At 40.4% G+C, this 20,125-nt stretch overlaps 1 protein-coding gene across 3 annotated transcripts in view; it reads right to left on the minus strand.

Moving 5' to 3' along the window:
• Positions 1-20,125, minus strand: part of tlk1a (tousled-like kinase 1a) — a 135,897-nt gene that overhangs the window by 11,929 nt on the left and 103,843 nt on the right. For all 3 annotated transcript variants that reach the window (XM_059647268.1, XM_059647267.1, XM_059647269.1), the window contains exons 15-19: positions 20,017-20,098; positions 10,660-10,751; positions 10,482-10,571; positions 3,877-4,046; positions 398-536 (exon numbers count right to left, since the gene is read on the minus strand). In XM_059647268.1, the coding sequence (XP_059503251.1) occupies positions 398-536; positions 3,877-4,046; positions 10,482-10,571; positions 10,660-10,751; positions 20,017-20,098 (573 nt within the window). The remainder of the gene's footprint in view (positions 1-397; positions 537-3,876; positions 4,047-10,481; positions 10,572-10,659; positions 10,752-20,016; positions 20,099-20,125) is intronic.

Genomic DNA, 20,125 nt, shown 5'->3' on the forward strand with positions numbered 1-20,125 from the left:
GTTATACTATCTACATCTCCACAAAACACCATTTAAAAAACAAATAGCTTCTATAACTAAAAGAAAATCTCCTTCAATTAAAGTTGTCTTCAAGCAAAAGTCTAAATGCAAAGCTGGATGGTCGATCTATTTGAATACTTCATCAGTTCACATGGAATATTTAAGCAATCTCTTTATAATAGCCTTCAATAGAATTTTTGATACAATGCTTATATGTCATGAACAAAAACGTCCAAACCTTCTGAGAAGTCAACATGTGCAATTTTATTAATCCAAGTTACTTGCTTGCAGTATACTTGAGAACCTTTTATCAATAGGTTATCTGAAGAGGAATCCCAAGCTGTGAAATGAAATGACATTTCATAAACACTCATTTGAAATAATTTGTAAAGTTTACCAGTATGTTCCAGCTCCTTGAGATGTCAGATCCATTCCATCTACAGCATTATAATTATCGTCATCCATAATTTTAGATAAGCCAAAATCAGTTATTTTTATTTCTCCACATGCAGTTCCATCAACCAAAAGGATATTACCTAAAGGTAAAATAAAATACTTGCGTTATCTGTAGTTTAATTGTGTCATTTTCTAATAAAGCAGCTTTCTATTTGCCTGGTTTTAAAATTCCACATAGCATATAGTCACAATAAGATGCACAACAAAATAAACTTTTGATTTAACAGGGCTTACTGAAAAATATCAGATTTAAAATCTTCCTACTTATTCTTACTAGCAATCTTGAGGTCAGTTAAATGCACTATCCTGACAGAAACACTAACTTGGTGGGGATATCACACTGTCAAAAATCTTTTCATGTGTCTTCGTGATATCTACTCAGTCAATAACTGATACAGGCACATCGGATTGTTCTGACATTTTGTGGCCAGTGTCTTTCCCAGAATGCCACACTATACCATGCTAGTGCACCTAGTTTACAGGAATGCTATAACAACAGAAAATAGACATAACAGTCACCTTGCTCTCCCAGTACCTTGGCTGAAATGCAAAAACAGTTAGTTATTACTTTGCTTCCTGAGCTCATTTATAGCCAAAAGACAATGGTATCCAGTCAATCCAGGCAAGATTCAAGAGTTAATTCCTGACCTGGGCAGAGAGCACTTGAATCAGATCAGTGTCCTGAAAATACTTGGAGATGTGGACATGTGGCAAAGTGATGGTTTCCCTAGCCTGTTTCTGGTTCATTACCAGCAGACGTCCTTTTTTTGGTTTATTTTCTGATTTTTCTCCCAGGGATCTCAGGAGAAGTTGAGCAACAGTTAACGATGCAATTGAAAATTGTCAACACAAGACTGGGTTCAGCGACTTCAATCCCAGAATCCCTCCCCAGCGTTCTGAAGGAGATAGCTGAGGAGATTGTACAGGCATTGGTGGTGATCTTTCAGGAATCACTGGTGTTAGAGAGGGCCTCTGAGGACTGGAAAATGGTTAATGTAATACCCCTGTTTAAGAAGGGAAGAGACACGGAACAACTAATTATAGTCCAATTAGCCTGACATTGGTTGCTGGTAAAATCTTGCAAGTTTAATAATAAAGACAAGATTGCAGAGTACTTAGAAATACATGACAAAATAGGCTGAATAAGCACAACCTCATCAAGGGTTGGTCATGGCTGACAAATCTGTTAGAATTCTTTAAGGGGGTAATGACAATAGGGAGTCAGTGGACGTCATTGCTTAGATTTCCAAAAGGCCTTGGTAGGCACTATGTTCAACAGTCAATAAGGCTGGGGAATAAGAGAGTGAGAATAAACGGGTCTTTTTCCGAATGGCAGCCAACGACTAATGGATTTCGGCAAACATCAGTGTTGGGACCACAGTTATTTAAGTTATACACTGATGATACATAAACAGGAAGCTAGAAGAACACAGGAGGTCAGGCAGCACCTGAAGGAAAGGAGCAGTCAACATTTCGGGATTATCCTTCTTCAGGTCCCGAAACGTCGATTGCTCCTTTCCTCCAGATGCTACTTGGCCTGCTGTGTTCTTCCAGCTTCCTGTTTGTCTACCCTGAATTCCAACATCTGCAATTTTTTTTGTCTCTTTTACATTAACGATTTGGAGTATGGAACTGAGGGCATTTTTGCTAAGTTTGAGGTGGTAGGAAAACTTCAGAAGAACTTGGACAAGGAAGGAGAATGAGCAAAAACGTAGAAGATGGAATACAATTGGGGGTGGGGGGGGGAGCAGAGTGTGCAGTTTTGCAATTTGATAGAAAGGAGGCATAAACTACTTCATAAATGGGGAAAGGCTTTGGAAATATGAAGCACAAAAGGGACATGGGAGTCCTGGTCCAGGATTCTCAAGGTTAACATGCATATTCTATTGGCAGGTAGGAAGAAAAATGCAAATATTAGCATTAGTTTTGGGAGGGCTACAATACAACAGTAGGCATGAACTGCTGAGGCTGTCTGGACTATGGACAGACAGCTTTGGGATATTGAGAGCAGTTTTGGGCACAGTATCTAAAGGCCTTGGAGAGAGTCCAGAGGAGGTTCACAAGAATGATTCTGGGAATGAAAGGCTTGTCATATGAGGAGCAGTTGTAGATTCTGGGTCTGTACTTGATGGAGTTTAGAAGGACGAGGAGGGAGCTCAGTGAAATTTACAGGATACTTAGAGGTAGTGGACGTAGAGATGATGTTTCCACCAGTAGGAGAGTCTCGAACCTGAGGGCACAGCCTCAGTGAAGGAATGACACTTTAGAACAGTGATGAGAGGAATTTCTTCAGCCAGCGGGTGATGAATCTGTGGAACTCATTGCCATAGAAAGCTATGGAGATCAAGGATTATGGGAAAAATGCAAGAGAATAGGGTTGAGAAACATATCAGCCATAATTGCATGGTGAAGCAGCCTTAATAAGATGAATGGCCTAATTCTATTCCTATATCTTATGTCTTATGTTAATTACCTGTTGATGGTACTGACTGGATTTGCAAATATTACGAGGATTGACAAAGTAAAGTAGTATTGAGAAGGATACAAACAGTCTGCAAGTAGGGTAGGTTGGTTAAATGAATGGCCATAAATCTGCCAGCTGGAGCATATACCTACTGGAGTTTAGAAGAATGGAAGTAGGTCTATGTAAATACATAAAATTCTGAGGGAGTTTGACAGGGTACATACTGAGTGAATATTTTCACTTATGGAGAATCTATAATAGGGTCAGGAGGACCATCTAAAATAAAGAATGAGAAGAAAAACGTATCACATCTAGGATTAATCATCTTTGGAATGCTCTTCCACAGAGATCCATATAGGCTGGAATGTATTTAGGATCATGTTAGTTAAATATTTGATCTACAAGTTATGGGTTAATGGGCAGCAGACAGGAATGGGGAGTTAAGGACACCATCAGACCAGATACGACTGTATTGATTGGTAGACCTGGCCTCAAGTCAAATGCCCACTCCTGCTCCAATTATGATCTTAAGACCTATGCTTTGCCCAGATTAAAATAAACAGCACTAGTGCTCCTGATGGTCAATTTAACACTGCTGAGACTTATACATTAAGAAGGGCCAATGCATGTGCATTAGAAGGCTACCAGCATAACCATTCAAGACAGAAAGGGCAAAAAGAAAAATGAAAACAATAGAAAAATCATTATAAAAGCCCTGTAGGATCGCAAAACAAAGCTCATTCCCAAAACACATCAGCACTGCTAACGTTTCACTTTTCTGTATGGAATGTCATTCAGCAATTTTTTGCAATCCATTGAACAACACTCCAAGTACAAATTGCATTTATCTAATACTTAAAATGAAAATTCATTCCAAAAAAAAACACCAACATTAGTAATAATGCACATAGCATCTACTCATGTTAGTTCACAAGACAGACTGTATTGGAACTTACCAGGCTTTAGATCGTAATGTATAATTGGCGGTTTGATCTCATTTAGATACCTCAAAGCATTTGCAATCTGCATTACAATGGATCTTGCTTCCTTTTCAGACATCAATTTGTGCTGCTTCAGATAGAAGTCTAAATCATTTCCTTCACAGTATTCTAACACTGTACAAAATCTAAGGAAAGATAATTTACATTTTAGTGCACAATTCTTCCTGCAGCAGATTATACGGATTCTCTGCTTGACATCATGTGATTTGGTCAGTTTGCTACAACTGTACCATTTTTCAATTGTTCTTTGATAAATTTCCACCCGTGCAATCCTCTCACAACTGAAAACAGGAACACCCTAAACTGGTTTCTGAAGGGAGGCGGGGGTGTTCACTGACATGAAATAGTAACTCTGGTCTCTCTCTCCACAGATGCTGCCAGACCTGGTGAGTTCCTCCAACTATTTCAGTTTTTATTTAAGACCATAAACGGGCATACTTTGACGCTGATAAAGGCAACTCACTTTTCAAGCAAGTCTTGCTAGCCGTAGCCGATCTTACTAGGACTAATGGCAATGCCAAAAATTCCATAAGACCATAAGACATAGGAGTGGAAGTAAGGCCATTCGGCCAATCGAGTCCACTCCGCCATTTAAATCATGGCTGATGGGCATTTCAACTCCACTTCCCTGCACTCTCCCCGTAGCCCTTGATTCCTTCTGAGATCAAGAATTTGTCGATCTCTGCCTTGAAGGTATCTAACATTCCGGCCTCCACTGCACTCCGTGGCAATGAATTCCACAAGCCCACCACTCTCCGGCTGAAGACATGTCGTCTCATTTCAGTTTTAAATTTACCACCTCTAATTTTAAAGCTGCGCCCACGGGTCCTAGTCTCCCTGCCTAACGGAAACAACTTCCTAGTGTCCACCCCTTCTAAACCATACATTATCTTGTAAGTTTCTATTAGATCTCCCCTCAACCTTCTAAACTCTAAGGAGTACAATCCCAGGATCCTTAGCTGGTCATCATACGTTAAACCTACCATTCCAGGGATCATCCGTGTGATTCTCTGCTGGACACGCTCCAGGGCTGGTATGTCCTTCCTGAGGTGTGGGACCCAAAATTGGACCCAGTATTCTAAATGGGGCCTAACTAGAGCTCTGTAAAGCCTCAGAAGCACATCGCTGCTTTTATATTCCAACCCTCTTGAGGTAAACGACAACATTATATTCGCTTTCTTAATTACGGACTCTACTTGCAAGTTAACCTTTAGAGAATCCTGGACCAACACTCCCAGATCCCTTTGTACTTCTGCTTTATGAATTTTCTCGCCATTTAGAAAACAGTCCATGCCTGTATTCTTTTTTCCAAAGTGCAAAACCTCATATTTACTCACATTGAATTTCATCAGCCATTTCCTGGACCACTCTCCTAAACTGTCTAAATCTTTCTGCAGCTTCCCCACTTCCTCAGTACTACCAGCCTGTCCACCTATCTTTGTATCATTGGTGAAGTTTGCCAGAATGCCCCCAGTCCCTTCATCCAGATCATTAATATACAAGGTGAACAGCTGCAGCCCCAACACTGAGCCCTGCAGGACACCACTCATCACCGGTTGCCATTCCGAAAAAGAGCCTTTTATCCCAACTCTCTGCCGTGTCAGACAGCCAATCCTCAATCCAAGCCAGTGGCTCACCTCAAACACCATGGGCCCTCACCTTGCTCAGCAGCCTCCCGTGAGGCACTGTATCAAAGGCCTTTTGGAAGTCTAGATGGATAACATCTACTGGGTTTCCCGGGTCTAACATACTTGTTACGTCTTCAAAGAATTCTAACAGGTTTGTCAGGCATGACCACCCCTTACTAAATCCATGCTGACTTGTTCTAATCTGATCCTGCTCTTCCAGGAATTTAGAAATCTCATCCTTGACAGTGGATTCTAGAATTTTACCAACTACCGAGGTTGAGCTAATCGGCCTATAATTTCCCATCTTTTGCCTTGATCCTTTCTTAAACAAGGGGGTTACAACAGCAATTTTCCAATTGTCTGGGACTTTCCCTGACTCGTGACTTTTGAAAGATCACGACCAAAGCCTCCGCTATTTCCTCAGCCACCTCCCTCATAACTCTAGGATGTAGCCCATCGGGGCCAGCAGATTTATCAATTTTTAGCCCTTTTAGTTTTTCTAGCACTTTCTCTTTTGTAATGCCTACCATAGTCAACTCTGTCCCCTGGCGCTCCCTAATTGTTGACATTCTACTCATGTTTTCCACTGTGAAGACTGACGCAACATACTAATTAAGTTCTTCAGCTATTTCCTTATCTCCCATCACTAGCCTTCCAGCATCAATTTGGTGCGGCCCAATATCTACTTTTGCCTCTCGTTTGTTTCTTACGTATTGAAAGAAGCTTTTACTATCATTTCTAATATTACTAGCTAGCCTATCTTCATATTTGATCCTCTCCTTCCTTATTGCTCTCTTTGTTATCTTCTGTTTGTTTTTGTAGCCTTCCCGGTCTTCTGATTTCCCAGTGCTCTTGGCCACTTTATAGGTTGTCTCTTTTTCTTTGAAATATTTCCTGACTTCCTTTGTCAGCCATGGCTGTCTAATCCCACCCCAGATAATCTTTGTTTTCTTTGGGATGAACCTCTGTACTGTGTCCTCAATTACACCCAGAAACTCCTGCCATTGTTGGTCTACTGTCTTCCCCGCTAGGCTCTGCTTCCAGTCGATTTTCATCAATTCCTCTCTCATGCCCCTGTAATTACCTTTATTTAACTGTAACATCATTACATCCGATTTTGCCTTCTCTCTTTCAAACTGCAGACTGAACTCTACCATATTATGATCGCTGCCTCTTAAGTGTTCCCTTACTTTAAGGTCTTTTATAAAGTCTGGCTCATTACATAGCACTAAGTCCAGAATAGCCTGCTCTCCTACGGGGTCCATCACAAGCTGTCCCAAAATCCATCCTGCAAACATTCCATGAATTCCCTTTCTTTGGATCCACCGGCAACATTATTCACCCAATCCACCTGCATATTGAAGTCCCCCAGGATCACCGTGACCTTGCCTTTCTGACATGCCCTATCTATTTCTCGGTGCATCTTGCGCCCCTGGTCCTGATCACTGTTAGGAGGTCTGTACATAACTCCCATTATAGTTTTTTTGCCTTTGTGGTTCGTCAATTCCACCCACACAGACTCCACATCTTCTGACCCTGTGTCATTCAGTGCCGTAGATTTAATTCCATTCTTAACTAACAAGGCAACCCCACCCCCTCTGCCCACCTCCCTGTCTTTTTGATCTGTTATGAATCCTTGGATGTTTAACTGCCAGTCCTGAACTCCCTGCAACCGTGTCTCTGTGATGCCTACCACATCATAATCATTCAAGAGGATTTGTGCTGTTAATTCATCTACTTTGTTGCAAATACTACGAGCATTTAGATAAAGTGCCTTAATGCTAACTTTCTTATCATTATTAGAGCGGTTGGAAATTCCAAGATGTCTTAAGCTATCCTTCCTTTTTGCTGTATTCCTAGTCTGCCTCGAGCTTAAATCCACCTGTACACATGCTATCCTGTTGCTTATCTTTCCATTTAACTCCATACTCCCTGTCTCTTTCACTTTCCCTTTCCCCCCCCAACTCAGAAGTTTAAAGTCCTACTGACCACCCTATTTATCCTTTTTGCTAGAACACTGGTTCCAGATCGGTCCCATTCACCACGTATAAACTATTTTCATTATTTTGAGGCGATATCAAAACACAGTATCTTGAAATTACAAGCAGCATGCCAAGCCAATGTGCACAAAACGCGAAGAATTTGGAACTCCACAGTGAGTTCTGAAGGAGGGTCACCGGACCACATTAACTCTGCTTTCTATCCCCAGATGCTGCTTCACTTGAGTTTCTTCAGTAATTTCTGTTGCCCCACAGTGCAGTTAGGCTGTTGGCTGACTTGCCACATTTTACAAAACAGAATACATGAAAAGCAATAGTTCGGTGAATGCACTTTGAAGACAAAGATCAAGATTAAAAAAGCATTTCAATTGTGGTTCAGTTGGTAAACTTACATTCATCATATTTTTGGAGACAGTTTTTTGATCATGAAAGGAAACCAAACTACTATTCTAACATAATTTTACTGGCATTATGAAGATGGTGAACATCTAATGTTCCACACATTGCTCGCAGTTTCAACAATCCTCAGCTACGCCGAATAGAAGCATGAAAGGATCGTTAAATATTGAGGGTGTCAAAACTAGACACTTTTACACTACTGCTGGGTTTCAAGTTTAACAAAAGCACTACCTGTACAGTATCTTATGCATATTTTGTTTACTAAACTATAGAGTTTCTGTGTTCTATACTTTGAGATTTAGAAGAAAAAGAATTTACCTCTCTTTACTTGATGTTATGAAGTTGCGCTGTTGCTGTTAAAAATCTGTTTATCTGTACGTCACAGCTCACTATGGATTAGAGAATCACAGAAGCCCTGCTGTGTAGGGATAGACCACTCGGCTCATCAAGTCTGCACCAAGACTCCAAAGAGGATCTCATCCAGACCAAGGCCCTCGCCTATCTCCGTAACCCCACATCTACAATGGTTAATCCACCTAACCTGTGCATCTTTGGACCATGGGAGGAAAGTGACGCACCTGGCAGAAACCCACACAGGCACAATGACAACATGTAAACTCCAAACAGTTGCCCAAGGGTAGAAGTGAACCCAATCTCTGGCGGTGTGTGGCAGCAGTGCTAGCCACTGAGCCACCATGCCACGCTGGAGGCTCAGTGGTTTATGGTTAAGCTTATTCAAAGTTTACTCCCTTCTTTGATTCTAACTTTCAAATATATTCATAGTGAACTATGCTGAACTGCACCTGTCCATTCTACGTCCTCTGTAGTCCATCACATTAATCAGAAGTTGCCCTCTTTTAAATTGGTATCTTTTGCAGATTCTAATATTACTCCCACAATTTTCACAATCCATAAACAACACAAGTAATAACTTTTTCAGAGAACAATATAAAATCTATGGCACTCTCTCTATAAAACATGTATGTCAATAAACATCAATGCGCATCATAACTTTACTTCATTTACTGAACCACGGTGACAATGGAGCACAGCTTTAGATGCAATTAGGAAATAAGCGCAAAAATGTGCATTAGAAAAGTTATGAGTTTTTGTTCAAACCCATTCACATTTCATCAAGTGCAAAATGTGCAATTAACTAGTATAATCAGGTACTGTTTTGAAATTTCAATTTGAAAAGATGTTTAAAAACATAGTTGAAGTATTTAAGATTGCTAACTGACTGCAATTTAATCAATTCTTGAAACAATTTACATAAAAATTATTTGTAATCAATATCAATTTGCCATCCGGTTAGTAACCTGATTTTAATTGACTAGAAATTTTTTAACTTCACACATTTCCTGGTTTTTCTTGGGTACAGCAGTAGTATTATTAATAAATTAGAACACTTAATATTCAAAAGTTTTTTTGAAATACTCTGATTGGAGACTTTCTGACCAAAAGCAGCAGCTTCATTTTTAGAACTCCCTCAGAGTCTCATTAACAAGCACAATTAGTGGAAATGCCTGATTGTAATAAGCACATCCTGCAAAGTTGCTGCAAGTTTTTCAAGAAAAAAGTGCAGAGGTCAAGGAAACATTGGTTGCACTGAAGCTTGGAGAGTGAATGTGGAATGGGAAGAAGAGCGAGGAAAACTGGAAAGGGATGAGACAGTGAAGATAATAGCTGAAAAAGGAGAAAGGGGATGGAGGCTGCCAAAAGGGAACAAATGGACAGTTATAAACCTGTCAAATAACAGTCAGCTGACTGGAAGGTAGGAAATTTGAAAGTCAGTGAAGTAATGAATTCTTTCAAAAGACATTAATTTGCAAGGTGTGCGCCAATTACGATGATAAGTAAAATAAAACCTTGGCTTCTAATATATGTTGCATCTTTTGTCCACTTAAATAATATGGTTTTATGAAATGAACGTGTGCTATGCCTAGGTTTGGGGGGGGGGGGGGGGGAGGGGGGGGGGTGTTTATTAACTGAAGATATTAATCAACACTAAGACTGCTTGTGAGAGTTCAATATCTCATACAATATCATGAATACAAAAGGCACTGTTATATTTCGTTATGCAGTCACTCAAATTAGTTAGTGCAAGTCAAAAAGGTGGTCTCAAAAATCAATAAACGGCCTTAGAGAAATCCCAAGCAGTGGCCTTGAAAAAAAAGTATTTTGATCTGCAGCAGCCCACAAAAAGAGTATCTAACTGAATTGACAGAAGTACAAATGGGATCTGCTAAAATAACTCTAAACAGGATAGTCACAAATGCATTTTGCACCCTGGAACTTTGAAGCTACTAATTTTAATTCCCTTGTTGATTTATTTGCAAAATTATGATTTTTGAGGCTAGTCTCGAGTTAGTGATTTGATAATTCATTTTTAATTTAATATATTAAATAGGACATAAATTCTTACAGGGACAAAAATGTAAGTCACAGATTTCAACTTATATGAAAGTGATTTACTGCTTTTTGGAAATATGGAGCATACTCATTCTGAAATCACAAAGCAGCATATACTTACGTATCTGTATCCAGGGAGAAATAGTCATACAACTTAACTATCCTGGGATGATCCAGTTCTTTGTGTATTCTGTATTCTCTACATGCATGCCTAAAACCAACAATTAAAATAGTGAATATAATTCTTCTTCACAAACTACAGAAAATTCTGTTTGTAGTATTAATGATAAAAGACATACTTGTGATAGTTTTCCTTCTTTTCTTCCCTCCAATTTTTGTTTAATTGATGGATCTTCACTGCTGCATACCGCTGTTCAATCAAATCAAAAGCCTAACAAAAAAATTTTAAAAATTGTGCATAAAAATTAAGTGTGGTACGATGTTAATCATATTTCAGAACAAAGAAAATACCCATCTTTCAGGGCTTCAGAGAAATCACTCAAAAAGAAAAGTAACCCTCAATTACTGCACATGTAAAGCACAAGGTGTTTTGAAACATGCATAGTACAAGGTATGTGGTCTTGGATGAGACAACAATAAATCTTATGTTTATATGCTGATATGGCCTTCACTATGTGCCAAACCTTCCTACTCAAAAGTCCCCTCACAAATGCGTCCACACCTCTGCACCACACAGGGGTGTGCGTGCTGGTGGGAGGGGGTCATGGGTGCCCGTGAGGGAGGGAGAGGGAGGGAGAGGGGGAGGGAGAGGGGGAGGGAGAGGGGGAGGGAGAGGGGGAGGGAGAGGGGGAGGGAGAGGGGGAGGGAGAGGGGGAGGGAGAGGGGGAGGGAGAGGGGGAGGGAGAGGGGGAGGGAGAGGGGGAGGGAGAGGGGGAGGGAGAGGGGGAGGGAGAGGGAGGGAGAGGGAGGGAGAGAGAGGGAGAGAGAGGGAGAGAGAGGGAGAGAGAGGGAGAGAGAGGGAGAGAGAGGGAGAGAGAGGGAGAGAGAGGGAGAGAGAGGGAGAGAGAGGGAGAGAGAGGGAGAGAGAGGGAGAGAGAGGGAGAGAGAGGGAGAGAGAGGGAGAGAGAGGGAGAGAGAGGGAGAGAGAGGGAGAGAGAGGGAGAGGGAGAGAGAGGGAGAGAGAGGGAGAGAGAGGGAGAGAGAGGGAGAGAGAGAGAGGGAGAGAGAGGGAGAGAGCGCGAGGGAGAGAGAGGGAGAGAGAGGGAGAGAGAGGGAGAGAGAGGGAGAGAGAGGGAGAGAGCGCGAGAGAGAGAGAGAGAGAGAGAGAGAGAGAGAGAGAGAGAGAGAGAGAGAGAGAGAGAGAGAGAGAGAGAGAGAGAGAGAGAGAGAGAGAGAGAGAGAGAAAGCGTAAGTGAGCGACAGTGAGTGACTGACAGAGCAAGGGAGAGATTTGTATGTGTGCCCGAGTTTCAGCAAAGAGTCATTTTTATTTTGTCTCTTGTTTTATAAAGAAGCCTGCTATACTATACAAAGAGAGTTTAAAGATATTGTAAGACCAAAGTCCTACCAAAAAACTAGATTGTATGATCGAGGCCTTTCACGTACAATATGGAGAGTGAATTTATCTAACTGGAAGCAGCATTCCTTGCAAGAGGATATCATCAAACACTCAATCCCAGCTAGATCAATGTAAGTGAATCCTTAAAAGATTTAAACATCAACTATGAACATTCAGAGACAGAACAAAGTGGGCTAAAGGTAGTTTGATATTTACTGCGTTTGGCTAAGTTAGAGAAAATATGATTATTGCATGATTGTAAAATGGATATCGTTGAAGAAAATCATGCACTCAATCCAAATTCATCAACCTGGAAAAGACCTAGATTACAGTATTACGTTAAACAAAAGTTGGTGCTCAATATTAGTTAGCAGACCCTGAATGGTGCTGCCGCTTGAATGATGCCACAGTCACTGGGTCTGCAAAAAGTTGCAGTGATACAAAGATCTCATATGAAGCAATGTCTGGTTTATTCAGAAGTCTCCAAGCGATCCTCATTCTAACTATATGAGGGTCAATACTCATCTACAAGCAATTCCTTTTCGGTAGTGACCAAAATAGTTACGTCTATTGAATAAGGAGAAGCAGAATAAACTGTTACTCAATTTCTCTCAGTTATATCGCGTGCCTTAACATCACAAATGATACTTGTACTGAAGAACATCCACAACAAAAGATTATCATTTATTGTCATGGGGTGATTAAAATGGCTTTCACATACTCTTCAGTCTCCCAAATATAAAGAAAACTGAACACAAGTCTCCAAGGCTGGCAGTCTCTTAGAATTGGTATTAATTGAGATATGAAGGACTGCCCCATTTAAAAAAGGTAATATTGAGAAAATGGGTAAAACAAGAATTCCTTTGATCCTTCTACTTGGTGCAATGCTGAAAGATACCAACAGACTTATTTCAGGCATTGCACGGCTACAGCAAACATGCAGAGGGCAATTGTCTGATTAACAATTCCAGATAATGAAGAAGAAAAATGCAAAATGGATTCTAAATTTTATTCCCGAGGCTCAACTGATATGGTTTCAGAGTTTATATGAACAGAACCAATGGTTATTATGACGAAGTGTATATAATTGATATATCATCATTTTTTGAATTTGGATTTAAGCTGGAGGCAAGTGGGTGTAGATTACTGCTACGTTATGAAGTACTTGCATCATGTGAATTATTACCAGGATGCAGCCTATTACTGGTTGCCACTCTGTAACTTACTATAATCATAACTTTTTCACAATTAAGCATGTGCATTTTATTTTGCGTTTACTTATTTTCTTATTTTTAAATTCAGTACTTAATGAAGATGATAAAATTGCACAATTTTTCTATACTATAACGTTTGTTAAGACATGTATTCATTCAAATGAGAACTAAAACAACCGACATGCCAAACAATGTGTTTCAATTTTCACGTTAAATTCAAGCTGCACAGTAGACGTGCACCCTCTGACAAACATAATAAGAGGTGCCATTTTGCAAATGCAAATGCTTGATGGTAGGGAACAGAGGGTGGTGGTGGTTGTTGCTCAGACTGACAGGCCTGTGACCTGCGATCTGCCACAAGGATCGGCGCTGGGTACACTGTTCTTAATCATTTGTGTAAACATTTTGGATAACATCAGAGGCATGGTTAGTAAGTTTGCAGATGACCCCAGAAGTGGCAGTGGAGGTTCTCTAAAAGTACTACTGGACCTTGAATAAACTGGGATAGCTGGCTGAGGAGTGGCAGACAGAGATTAATACAGATAAATGTAAGGCGTTGCACTTCAGTAAAACAAACAGTGCAGGACTTGCACAGTTAATGGTAAGGTCCTTGGGAGTGTTGGCAAACAGACCAAAGGGTGCAGGTACACAGTATACAGCAGCACAGGTGAACAGGGTTGTGAAGGTGGTGTTTTGCACGCTTCCCTCCATCAGTCAGAGCATTGAGTACAGTAGTTAGGATACCATGTTACACTGTGCAAGGCATTAGTGAAGTTACATTTGGAATATGGAGTCCAATTTCTGGTTGCCCTGCTATAGGGAGGATGTTATTAAACTGGAAAGCCTGCAAAAAAAGATTTACAAGAATGCTTCCGAGACCGCAAGATTTGCATTATAAGGAAAGTCTGGATAAGCTGGGACACTTTTTTCCCCTGGAGTGTAGGCGGCTAAGGGGTGATCTTACACTGGTTTATAAAATCATGAGGGATATAGATAAGATGAATAGTAAAGGCCCTTTCCCCAGAGTAGGAGAGTCCAGAACTAGAGGGCAAAGGTTTAAAGCGAGAGGTAATAAGGGCCTGAGGCGCAAAATATATAATATATTCATTATCCATGGAGCCAAAAGTTAGAGTTCTCATAACAACTCAAAAGTAAAAAGTAAATAACGTGACTCTGAAGATTTTTTTTTCTGGAAAACATTTATCTGAAAGTCAAAGAATGTTTAGAATTTAAATACGGATTTTCTACAGGCTTTTGTTTAAGAGATAAACAGACATCATACACCATGGCACATAATTACTATGTGACGATACTATGGCTTTAAGAGGTGTATTTCATCCTGGATAACAAGGTGTGGAGCTGGATGAACACAGCATCAGAGGAGCAGGAAGGCTGACGTTTTGGGCCTAGACCCTTCTCCTGGTGTTTTTTTTAAATGAAGGAAGGTTGAGATAGTTAGTGAGCGGTCTGCTCAAAGCCAACAAAGTATACAAGCTTGAGGCGCCTTGGGGGTTTTTATTAAAAAGTTGGAAGCATAGAAACAGCCTGAATGCATGGGATCGAGCTCGCACAGAAATAGGACTTTTAAATTGTAGCTTTCAGTACTTGAAGCTGGATGTGGAAGCTCTTATTCCTCTCTACTACAGCTAAAAGCTGGGGTTCTCTTCCTGCTGCTAGAAATGTATGCGAGGCAATTTAGTTTAATGAATTTGTCTTTGCCAAGGGTGTGTTTATGGAAAGTTACTGGATTGGAACAGATAATTAGTAGTACTTAACATAGTTATTTAAGCTTTGCAACAGAGTTCCAAATAAGCCAACTCTTATTTTTATTTGTGTGTATTTCAACTGTTGTGTCAAAATAAAACATGTTTTGTTTAAAGTCAAACAGTTTAACCAATTGAATTGCATCTGGAAAGCCACACCTTGTGCTTATCTTTAAAATAAGAAAACACTAGGGTCTAGGCTATCTTCTTAACATATTTTGAGGGGGTCTGGTTTGGTCCACAGCAACTGGTAGGAAAATATTTTTAATACCACTTCTCAAAAGTATTCACCTTTAAACTTTGAGAAATTTTCATCAACACGTGCAAACATATCATGGCATACTCCAGAACAGTTCCAGAGGACCACACCCACTTCATCACAATATCACTAACGCTTAAGCTTTTTATGCTAGCAAACTGCCACCCCATCTTCCAATTCTCTCAAGTTGATTAGGTTGTTTCACCCAAATTTACAACTCTTTCCTGGATTCTATTTGGAACACTCCAGTCAAGTTTCTTGTTCATTTCATAATGCTGGTATTGTTGTAATCAAAATCACAAATGACATTTTGGAACCAAGGTATAAATCTGATTTTCACACTGATAAGAACATGTAAACTGAAAATGACAAGTGATTTGGGAGTCCAGATTCGCAAACAATTTTGATTGCAAGATTGAATATTCCACGACATGAGGGAAAAGGACAACGATGTTCCCCAGAGATCTGTACCAGGCCTTAGCTTTTCACCACGGATATATGAATGACTTTAGTCCATCAGATTTGCCAGCTTCAAGCCCATTAACTTCTCAACACTTTTTCTTTACTTACTTAACTTGCAAATTTTCAATGGTGTCTAAGTTCTAAATATTTCAGCCATGTGTTTTGCCTCTTCTGAGAAGATGAATCAAACACTTGTTTAACCTGCCATTTCCTTATTTCCTTTTATCAGTCTTTTTGCCTCAGCTTCCACAAGATCCTGGCTTTCCTCAGCTGTTCTGTTCCTTCTTATATGCAGAAACTCTTAGAATGGTTTTTATATTTATTGCTTGCTTATTCTCAATTTCTATTGTGCCCTCCTCATTCAATCAATTTTTTGGATATTCTTTGCGTGGAGTTTATCCTCACTCTACACAGGTAGAAGTACTCAGCAGTGTCAGGACAGCCTAGGACTTGTGCGCTGGTGCCAGCTTTAAAACCCAGCTGTGCACCTCATCAAGCCCTACAAGCTAGGAATTTCCCCTCATCTGTTTAACACAAAGGCAACCAGAAACCAATACTTCTCAGGGGACATCTATGGTACAGCTAACACTTCTTTGCACATACGAGAACTTACTTGTACATCTATTGCTACACAGTTTTTCTACTGGATGGGGACTTACCCCTAATCTTCCCCATTTGCTCCATAAAATTCAGCCAGTGGAGTCTTATTGGCAATTAAGATTGAAGCTGGACTATACAGGAATACAGAAGCAGTTGAAATTTGGCATTGCTGATGGATCAATTGAAATTTTCAAAATTGACAGATTAGGTATGGATATCTTAGAAGATAGTGCCAGGAATCCCAGGAGAGTCCTGACACTAGTGAATACTTCTGCCTTTGTGGAGACAGAGGACACGATGAGCGAGGCAACAACAGTTACACAATACATAGGCCTCGTGGAAAATACACTGGGCACAGGTATCATGGCAGCTCCCAGGGTACCTGGCACAAACCTAAGGTGTGACGTTGATGATCACCGATGACTCGTACATTAACAGAAGAAACTCTTCCATTAAAGAAATGAGTTGCATTAATGACAGAAGCAGCCAGCTGCACAAATGCAGCTTAGTGCAGCTGCCACCTTCACTGTGTGAAAGGTTTGGAGGAAGCAGAATTTTTAGAAAGGGCATCCGGGTGAGTGTTTTAAGCCGGTACTGGAGGGCCCTACAAGAGAGGGGGTGGTCCTGGACTTACGTTTAGGTAACAAAACCAGGTAAGTGGTTGAAGAATCATCAGTGGGGAAGCATTTTGCAGATAGATTCTAGTTTCTTATAACTGTTACGGAAAACGACAAGGATGGGCCTAAAATGAAAATGATCAACTTGACAAATAAAGCCAAATATGGCTTGGGTCGAGTGGTCTGGAATCAATTACTTTTTGGTAAATCGGTCTCAGAACAGTGAGATGCATTCAAGAAGAAAACCTTGAGTACAGGGCCAACGTATTCCAATAAAAAAAATGGGTGAGACCACCAAATCCGGTGAACACTGGATATCAGACGGATACATAGGTTTAGACAAGAAGAATAAAAAAAAACACTTATGGCAGATACTGTGGGCTCAGAACTCTAGAGGAATATGCAATGTGCAAAAGGGAACTTCAAAGAGAGATTAGGAGAGCTAAAATGGGGTATGAAAAGGATATCAGCAGATAAAGGAAAACCCTAATTTGTTTTACAGGTACATTAAGAGTAAAAGTATGACAAGGGAAAAGGCCCATTTAAGACCACAATGGCAGTTTTTGCTCAGAGGCAGAGGACATAGATAGGGTTCTAACTGAATAGTTATTGACAGCGTTCACTTGTGAAAGGGATAATATGGGTATGGAAAATCTGAAGAAAGTCTGTGATACAGTTAAAGAAATTAGCATGGACAGTGAGGAGGCTCAGAGCGGTCCGGCAAGCTTAATAGTCGGTGGATCTCCAGAGGTGGATATATGTATCCTAGGCTGTGGAGTGAGGCAAGGGAGGAATTAGCAGATACAAACACAAAATTTCAATTTGGTTTCAGGAGAGATGCCGGTGGACTGGAGAACAGCCAATGTGGTATTGTAATTCAAGAGGTGAGTAAGGGATAAACCAGGCAACTAAAGATCAGTCAATCTAACTTCAGTGGTAGGGTAACAATTGGAAACAATTCTGAGGATCAGAATTAATCTGCATTAGGACGGGCAGGGATTAATCAAGAGCAGTCAACATAGTTTTGTTAAGGAGAGGACATGTCGGACCAACCGCAAGGTTTTAGAGTAAGCTCCTGTATGACAGATTGATAGCAAAAGCTAAATATCCAAGCTTTCCAAGGAAATTTGGCAAATTGGATCCACAATTGTTTGAGTGGCAGGAAGCAAATGGTAATGGTTGTAGCGTGTTTTTCAATTAGAAACATGTCAACTGGGGTCCCACAGGGATCAATGCTGGGGTCCTGGTTGTTTGTGGTTTATAGAAATTATTTGGACTTGAATGTAGGAAGTAATTTTGCAGATGATACAAAGATTGGTGGGATGAAGATAGCTTTGGACTACAAAAAGACACAGATGGGCTGATCAGATGGGTTGATCAATGGCAAATGGAATTCAGCTGGATAAACGAATGGTGATGTGTTTGGGTAGGACAAACAAGGCAATGGAATACATGACAAATGGTAGATTTAGGAAATTCAGGGGAGATGAGAGGAATTTTTTTTCATCCAGAGGGTGTAAGAATCTGGAATTCACTGCCTGCAAAGATGGTAGAGGAATAAACCCTCATAACATTTAAGAAATACTGAGATGTGCACTTGTGATGCCAAGGCCTACCAGGTTACCGGTTAACTGCTGGAAATTAGGATTAGAATAGGTCTGCTGGAAATTAGGATTAGAATAGGTAACCAGCTATTTTTGACCAGTGAGCTTTTTTCTGTGCTGCATGTCCACAGAACACCAGCACAGGGCACGGAATTACTAGTCTAGTGACATTACCACAATGCTACCACCTGCCAAGCAGATAATTGGGGCTGCATTCCACATGCAAAGGTCCAAAATGCATTGAAGCAAGTGAAAAATGATGCGTGATAATTAAGTAGGGAAAGGTGGTGAGAAAGACTGGCAGGTAGGTGAAAGAGGAGGTGGTAGCAGCAAGGGAGCCAGGCAGATAGTTAAGAGGTTTAAAAGGATGAGTGGTTAAGTGGCTAGAGTCACAAACATTTGAGAAAGTGAGTGAAAGATGAAGGGGTAACCAGGCAAGAGGGCAGGGTGGGTCAGGTGCTGGGAGGGATGCCTCAGCGTGAGCATGATAGATGCTTTCAATTCTTTGTGAACATCTACTTTAATTGTGAGCAAGAAAATAGCTCAGAATCACAAAGCTATGATGGCACAGAAGGAAGCCATCTGAACCAGCATAGATGCACTGGTTCTATTACCTAGTGCAGATCTCCTACCTTTTCCCCATGCCCCTGCACACTTTTCCTATCCAACTAATTGAATGCCCTCTTGAATACTTCAACTAAATCTACCTCTACCACATTTTCAGACAATGCATTCCATACTGAAAACTACTACTAGTGTTAATTTTTTTTTCATTTGCACATCACTTTCAACCTATACCTCCAATGAACTAACGTATTCCCTTGTAAAAAGGGACTAGTGCTGCTCTCAGTGAATCTAGATGTGGTCTCAAGCACCTTGTACAGTTGTACCAAGATTTTCCTACTCTTATACTCCAACCACCTTAAAATAAAGGCCAACATTCCATTAGCTTTCCTGACTGTCAGTTGCACATGTGCTAGCTTTCTGTGTTTCATGCACAAGTGCCCCCAAGTGTTGCAGCTTTCTCCATTTAAATAATATTCTGTTCTTACGTTCTCCCTTCCAAAATGAACAACTTCACATTCTCTCACAGTATATTCCATTTGCTAACTTTTTACCTATTTACTTAACCTAATTAATCACCCCACGTTGCCCTTTTATCAGTTAGTGCACTGGCCTCAAGTTAACCATCCTGGGAGATATCCAACACAGCAGCACAAAAATTAAAAAAAACTGAACCACCATTACGTGACTTAGCTTTTAATGATCTGGAGAGAACGCCTACACAAAAATTCTTGCAAAACTCAAAATTATGAAGAAATAATACAAAACAGAAAAATATTAAGTAAGGATTTCTAAATCAGGCAATGTGGGGAAAATCCTTTAAGGAATGAACTCTGAGCCATGGAGTTTGAAGATTCTTGAACTTAAATACAGTACAATAACATATACCAATTTCATCAGACCACACACGAAAGTACACTTTGCCCAGTTAACCAAACACAGGTGATAAGCATACATCCTGTTTATGACAAGGTCCCAATGTCTTGCTAAATAGTTCAAAAAAGAATCGCAATCTTGAAATGCTCAGCATGCTAATGTTCTCGTATGCGCATACCTTATATACTTCACTGAAGCCACCACGTCCAAGTAAGTGTAGCAATAAATATCTATCATTCAATGTAGGATGATCTTTGAATCTTAAAAAAAGAAGATTAGTCTGAGTA

The sequence above is a fragment of the Stegostoma tigrinum genome, chromosome 7, assembly GCF_030684315.1.
Source record: "Stegostoma tigrinum isolate sSteTig4 chromosome 7, sSteTig4.hap1, whole genome shotgun sequence".
In the NCBI taxonomy this organism is placed as follows: Eukaryota; Metazoa; Chordata; class Chondrichthyes; order Orectolobiformes; family Stegostomatidae; genus Stegostoma; species Stegostoma tigrinum.